This window comes from Trachemys scripta, chromosome 7 (assembly GCF_013100865.1).
Source record: "Trachemys scripta elegans isolate TJP31775 chromosome 7, CAS_Tse_1.0, whole genome shotgun sequence".
In the NCBI taxonomy this organism is placed as follows: domain Eukaryota; kingdom Metazoa; phylum Chordata; order Testudines; family Emydidae; genus Trachemys; species Trachemys scripta.
In genome coordinates, this window is record NC_048304.1 from 17,610,636 (window position 1) to 17,618,103 (window position 7,468).

General features: G+C 47.0%; 1 protein-coding gene across 1 annotated transcript in view; it reads left to right on the forward strand.

Moving 5' to 3' along the window:
* The first annotated feature begins 383 nt into the window (after positions 1–383).
* Positions 384–7,468, forward strand: part of CAV3 (caveolin 3) — a 17,135-nt gene continuing 10,050 nt past the window's right edge. The window contains exon 1 of the mRNA XM_034777742.1: positions 384–666. Within this exon, the coding sequence (XP_034633633.1) occupies positions 553–666 (114 nt within the window). The 5' untranslated portion in view covers positions 384–552. The remainder of the gene's footprint in view (positions 667–7,468) is intronic.

Consider the following 7,468-nt stretch of genomic DNA (forward strand, 5'->3'; position numbering starts at 1 on the left):
TCTGCAGTTCCCAGTGGAGCTAAACCTGAAGAGTGTGATCATACTGCACTCTGGAAATGGATGCTAAGTTCCTATTCCAGCATGCAGCCCTGTAGAGCCCCTGAAGTTCTCTAGTCTATACTCTGAACGAACTCCCCACCTAGAGTGCAGTCCCATTAAAGCCTCCAATAATATATTTTGCATCATTTTCTCTTTAAACTGACCCTTCTTCAATCTCTCTATGAATCATCCAGGCTAACGCCTTTGAAACGATAGCTCTATGGTGTGAAAGCATAGATGAGTCCAGTGCCCCTTTAAGGAATGCTTTCAGGCCTCAGTGTGAGCTACACTATTAATTTTAGCTTGGAGGTTTGCCACAGGCAGATTTCACAGAGGGTCTTGAAGCTATAGTGCGGCAGCTGTTCACTGGTATCCAGGGTGGGGTTTGCTAAGTAAAGAAGAGCACAAAGCTTGGGATACTGAATGCACAACTTTCTTTCGAGGTATTTTGCCAGCAGAGCAAGGGTTCTGGGACTTTTTTTAAATTGACTTGTGCCCTTCTAGCGAGAAACTATGGCAGAAGAGCAAACTGGACTTGAGGAGAGGATAATAATAAAGGACCAGCACACAAAGGAAATAGACCTGGTGAACAGAGATCCAAAGCACATTAATGAAGATGTTATAAAGGTACATTTTCTGAGCGCCTTTGATTTTTATAAGCATCTCTGCATTTTAGTGCACTAAATCTATTGGTAGTTTGCTTTTATATCAGGCTCAAATTCTACAGTATGTTTAAATCACTAAATATAGGGTGTAGCTGGACAATATGCCAGGGGAAGAGGGATTATCGAGGGCACTAGTTTGAAAATGTGCTGTCGGGGGAAATCCTGCATTGCCAGGGAGATGCATACACTGACTAGGTGATTTCATGTGGCTTTCCCATCTCTGATGAATGTGCGTGTTTGATTCCTTGAACATACTCACTCCAACTTCCGTGGCTGTAGCTTGCCAATTGACTGACATTTTCCCATTAGTCTTGGGGAGCAGAAAGCCAAATATAAAACAGAGACTCATGCCCATGTCACTCTAAATAATTAAAGAGAACCTTTAAAAAAAAAACCTCAGCCAAAATTCATGACACTGACTGTCTCAGCAAGTTGTCCCTGTTCAGTGCAGTGCAGGAGACGATGGGGCAGCTGAATGTGTTCACAGTCTTATTTAGAACGGAATTGTTTCTCCCTCATACCAACATGCCCTGATCAACAGAGACACTGAGCGAGGAATACTGGACTGCACCTCAAAAGGGCATTGTCTCTAACTTTGACCATTGAAGCGTGTGGGCTTGGTGCAACAATATCCTCTTAAATGGAGTTACACCAAGGGTGAATTTGGCCGCAGGAGGGTAAGCGAGAAGATTGAAAAGACTCTGTTAAATTATTCTTTTTCCTTGAAGCATCACAGGAATTCAGATGAGATAAATGAGTGTGGATTGAACCTCTTCTTAAAGTCAATAGAGGAGGTCTTGGAATGTGAGCTTTGGTTTCTGCATTTAGAAAAAGAGCCACCTTTGAAATCAGGTGACGCAAAGGCCAGGTTAGTATTCGAAGTGGGAGGCTGAATGATCGGCCACCAAGTGCAACAGCTACTGTGTGGTAGATGGACATTCAGTGAGCAGGGCAAAATGGGATTGGGACAGCTGGGTAGTGGTGTTATATCCAGCATATGTTCCCCACCAAACATGCATTCTTGTATCTCTTCTGCACATCACTATCTGTTTTGTTAGTACCTGTAAATATATTGGTCCAAATACTGCACTCAGCTATACCAATGTACATATGGAGTAAGGCTATTTTTGATCATATAGGGGGGTAAACATAAGCCAGACTGGTATATATTTTGACTGTGTCTCCATACCTAAATGAAAAAGAAAGAGTGTAAAGGTGTAAGGTTGCTACCGATGGAACAATAGGATTTTATCAGAATTACATCAAGGAATCGCTTTGAAATTTCCAGGAGGAAAATGGTATTAGATTGAAGTGAGATTAAAAGGAGCCTTGTGGCTGAAAGATCTGTGCTTCTACAGATCTAACACAATTACTTGGATGTTACGATTCCATCTTCAGAAACTGAAGCCCTATGCCACGGCTTGCTACATGGCTCTGAAGGTACCAAAATGCAGTTGTTTAGGTCCCAATCCTGTGGAGTATGGGGAAGTGTGGTTCCTGCATTCTCCCTCTGGCTCCCAGACACCACTGAAGCCCAAGAGGATCTGCAGCTTTGAGGTATATACAGGAAGTGGGAGAGACCGGGGAAGAAGTCATGCTGAGTCACATGCTTCCCTCGGGTCCAGGTGAATTTCCATTTACAAATCTCCAAGGCCTTACTGTGCTGGCTGAATCGGTGTCCCTTGCTTGAGTTAAGCAGCGATGCCAGCTTGGAGGAGTTGATCACAGCTCTTTGTCAATGCCCTTAGGCTTCGTGGCTGTCACTTTCAAAAGAATAAGGGAAATGCATATTATTGGCTGCCATGCAGTTTCCTAACAAGTAGAAGAGGTCAACTGACAGCATGCCTAAGTTAGGGGACCCAAGTCCATATTAGGACACTCAAGTCAGCAGTTAGATGCTCATATAAATATGTATTCTATGCACCTAAGATCCAAACTCAATGTCAAGCAAGGTGCTCAGTGCCTTCAACTCCTGTTAGAGCCAGTTGACCTCAGGTGTGTACTGGAAGACAGCTAGAGTTCCTGTTGTAGGGCTCACTCTCCCTCCAAGTATTATTGACTATGTGTGGCACTTCTGGGTCATCGGTAATTCAACAATTTCCTCCCGTGGAACCTCATCTGTGCTCCCTGAGCCTGTCTGCACCAGAACAGAACAAATGGGGGTTGTTAAGGGCACTCCACTCCCTGAAGAATTAGGACCAGGTGCACCCTTCTTTGAAAAAGGGGCTTCCCCATTAGGAAGTCAAAAGGACTCTTCATGTGGTTAAAGTTAGGCACATACTGAAGTACTTTCTGGCTTCAAAATCAGGCATGCACTTAAGTATTTTGGATACAATTCTGGCTCCACTGGTGTCCTGTTGACTTCGGAGCCAGGATATCACTCCTCCATTTCAATGGGACTACTCATGTACTTAAAGTTAGGCATGTCCTTAAACTCTTTATTGAATCAGAGCTTAGGTCAAGCATAAAACCATTCTCTAATGATCAGTCATGCCCACAGGTTCTTTAATGTGGAGAATCAGCAAGCACAATTTATAATGGTTTCATAATAAAATGACAAATGCCTTTTAACCTGTGTTTATCATCCATGATTAATATTTTTTGTCAACTACAATGATAAATGCAGCTGATGAATACATTACCCACGAGAAATACGTCAGCTCCTGCTTTCTCGCAGACGTTTCTCAATCACAACTAAGCAGCTCTGTAATTAAAAGAAACCCCGCCTCAAAGTTCTGCCGGGTAGCAGCAATGTCCCTGGGAGATGTGGAGAGGAAAGTGGATCTACCTCCCTCAGAGTGTGTAAAGCTGATTAATTGAGCTCTGAATATTTTAAAAAAATAATAATAATAAATCAGAAGGTTTGTGGGCATTTTATGAGTGCAGTCCGCCTCTTAGCAGCAAGCCCGCCAATGCCCTTGAAGGCTCGAAAGGGTAGGAATAGGCGGTGTGTGTTATTTCAAGAGTAAACAATTTCACAGCACATTTCCTGCCCCGGGTGCTCAAGGTGGCGGACCTGCGAGCATTGGAGGGAGGGGGGGACAAAGCGTCATGGGGACAAAGACCTGCATGTTTGGAACCCACCTTCCTGAGTCACCTCGTGTCGCCTGGTGGCAATTCAGACTGCACGAGATACTAAAAAAACATGCCTACCATTGAACCCTTACGACCAATTGAAGAGCCTCCCCAGCTGAGGGCCCTTGTCTTCGGGATTTGTGAGGCAACCAATGCCGTAGACTGGCGCATGTCCGTTAATATTGTTTTTAATTTAATTTAGTCTTTATGTATCTTCCTCTTCCAGTGGGGAGCTTTGTGTTTCTCTGTCCGTTTCTAATGCCCGCATAATCAAGGTATCTAAGCACCAAGAGCTAGCTTAATAAAGGCAATGATTTGCCACAAAAAACACCTCAACTCTCTGGGTCAGATTCTTGTGTGTTACAGCCCCTTTGTGCAGCTCAATGAAAAAGAGCCATTATCCAGCTGCAAATGAGAATTCCCCCTTGGCATAGATTCTAGGACTGGAAGGGACCTCGAGAGGTCATCGAGTCCAGTCCCCTGCCCGCATGGCAGGATCAAATACTGTCTATTTGGGGTAACTCTCTACTGGGTGTAAAAGCACTGCAGCATCTGGCCCCACCGCCACCCTGACATAGAGGGGAGGGAAGAGTGGGGCTGAGAAGGGATCATGGTGGAGTGGAGCTCCATTCCACCAATCCTCCATTGTTATAGAGTCCATGTAGGGCCCTATATCAGGGCTGCTACTTAGAACTGCCCAGCAGTAGCTCTAAGTGGTGTTAGGGTTTGATCAGGAAGATACAACTTGCTCCCCAGTATTCACCCCTACTTCTCTCTGAGCCAGCCTCTCCGTGTGCCTCCTGTTTTTAGTTCTGATATTTCCTGGGGCAGTATTACCCATTGTCTCCATGCAGGATCAGAATCAGAAGTGTAGACCTCACTAAACAGCTGCTCTAGTGGCATTTCAGACCCACGGAGAAGCAGGATGTAGGGGAAATCTCACCACAAGTCTGTACCTGCTGAAATGAGTGGGTCCCCAATACAATATCTTAGGGTATGTCTACACTACGGGATTAATCCGAATTTAGATAATTCGGATTTGAGATACAGGTTGTATAAAGTCGAAATGAGTGCGGCCACACTAGCACAGTAATTCGGTGGTGTGCGTCCAAGTACCGGGGCTAGCGTCGATTTCTGCACCGTTGCACTGTGGGTAGCAAATCCATAGCTATCCCATAGTTCCCGCAGTCTCCCGCGCCCATTGGGATTGTGGGTTAAGATCCCAGTGCCTGATGGGACAAAAAACATCGTCGCAGGTGGTTCTGGGTACAGTCTCACTTCCTCCCTCCCTCCCTCCCTCCCTGCATGAAAGCAACGGACGGCAGACAACCCTTTTCGCGCCTTTTTTCTTGGGTGGGTGAACACTGCAGACTCCATACCACGGCAAGCATGGAGCCCGCTGAGGTCAAGACAGCACTCATGAATATTGCAAACACCTCGCGCGTTCTCGTGGAGTTTATGCTCAGCCAGGACCAGAAAAACGAGGAGAGGAGGCAGCGGCGGCGGCAGCATGATGAGGACATGGACACAGACACGGATACAGAATTCAGTGAAACCACAGGCCCCGGTGCTTTGGAGATCATGTTGTTAATGGGGCAGATTCTATCCATGGAACGCCGATTCTGGGCCCGGGAAACAAGCACAGACTGGTGGGACCGCATAGTGTTGCAGGTCTGGGACGATTCCCAGTGGCTGCGGAACTTTCGCATGCGTAAGGGCACTTTCATGGAACTTTGTGACTTGCTGTCCCCTGCCCTGAAACGCCAGAATACCAAGATGAGAGCAGCCCTCACAGTTGAGAAGCACGTGGCGATAGCCCTGTGGAAGCTTGCAACGCCAGACAGCTACCGGTCAGTCGGGAATCAATTTGGAGTGGGCAAATCTACTGTGGGGGCTGCTGTGATGCAAGTAGCCAAAGCAATCACTCAGGTGCTGCTACGAAAGTTAGTGACTCTGGGAAATGTGCAGGCTATAGTGGATGGTTTTGCTGCAATGGGATTCCCTAACTGTGGTGGGGCAATAGACGGAACCCATATCCCTATCTTGGCACCGGAGCACCAAGCCACCGAGTACATAAACCGCAAGGGGTACTTTTCAATGGTGCTGCAAGCACTTGTGGATCACAAGGGACGTTTCACCAACATCAACGCGGGCTGGGCGGGAAGGGTTCATGACGCTCGCGTCTTCAGGAACACTACTCTGTTTAAAGGGCTGCAGCAAGGGACTTACTTTCCGGACCAGAAAATAACCGTTGGGGATGTTGAAATGCCCATAGTTATTCTTGGGGACCCAGCCTACCCCTTAATGCCATGGCTTATGAAGCCATACACAGGCAGCCTGGACAGGAGTCAGGAGCTGTTTAACTACAGGCTAGGCAAGTGCAGAATGGTGGTAGAATGTGCATTTGGCCGTTTAAAAGGCCGCTGGCGTTCATTATTGACTCGCTCTGACCTCAGCCAAAGAAATCTCCCCATTGTTATTTCTGCTTGCTGTGTGCTCCACAATCTCTGTGAAAGTAAGGGGGAGACCTTTATGGCGGGGTGGGAGGCTGAGGCAAATCGCCTGGCTGCTGATTACGCGCAGCCAGACACCAGGGCGATTAGAAGATCACACCATGAAGCGCTGTGCATCAGAGAAGCTTTGAAAACCAGTTTCATGGCTGGCCAGGCTACCGTGTGAAATATCTGTTTGTTTCTCCTTCATGAATACCCTCCCCCTTTACTGACTGATTTTCTGTAAGGAACCCACCCTGCCCCTTCCCCCAGCTTTCTTTCAAACCAAATAAAGTCACTATCATTTAAAAATAATTTATTCTTTATTAATAGATTAGAAAAAGAGGGAGGGAACCCGGGTGGTATTTGGGAGGAGGATTGCTGGGAAGGAAAAAGCCACAAAGAAAAGGTTAAAAAAATGACAGCCTTTTGCTTGGGCTGTCTACTGGGGTGGAATGGGAAGGTGTACGGAGCCTCCCCCCCCGCGTTCTTACACGTCTGGGTGAGGAGGATACGGAACATGGGGAGGGGGGAGGGTGGAACAGGGGCTGAAGCGGCAGTCTGTTTTCCAGCAGCCGTTCCTGAACCTCCACCAGACGCCGGAGCAGCCCCAGCGTTGCATCCTTCATCCTCTGGTCTTCCTGCCGCCATCTCTCATCTCGATCGTCTCTCCTCTCCTCACGTTGGTCCCTCCTCTCCTCACGTTGGTCCCTCCTGTCCTCACGTTCACTGACTTCTTTCCTATACTTTGAAACTGTTTCCTTCCACTCATTCAGATGAGCTCTGTCACTCCTGCTGGATTGCATAATTTCAGAAAACATGTCCTCCCGCGTCTTCTTCTTACGACGCCTTATCTGTGATAACCTTCGGGATGGAGGAGGGAGGCTTGAGGAATTTGCAGCTGCTGTAGGGAGGGGGAAAAAGAGAGAATTGTTTTAAAAGCTACATTTTGCAGAACAATGCTTATACTCTTTCACGGTGATCAACACTGTTCACATTACATAGCACATGTGATTTCTGTGCAAGGTCGCATTTTGCCTCTTAATGCTGAGTGCCTGTGGCTTTGCTGCTAGAGATCAATCACAGGTCTGGGCAACAGAATTCGGCTTGCATGCGGCCATGGTAAGCTTCAGCGCCGTCCGTGCTTTCCAACATACCAAGCATAGCTTGTAGAGTGCTGCAGAAGCCTGGCCAATC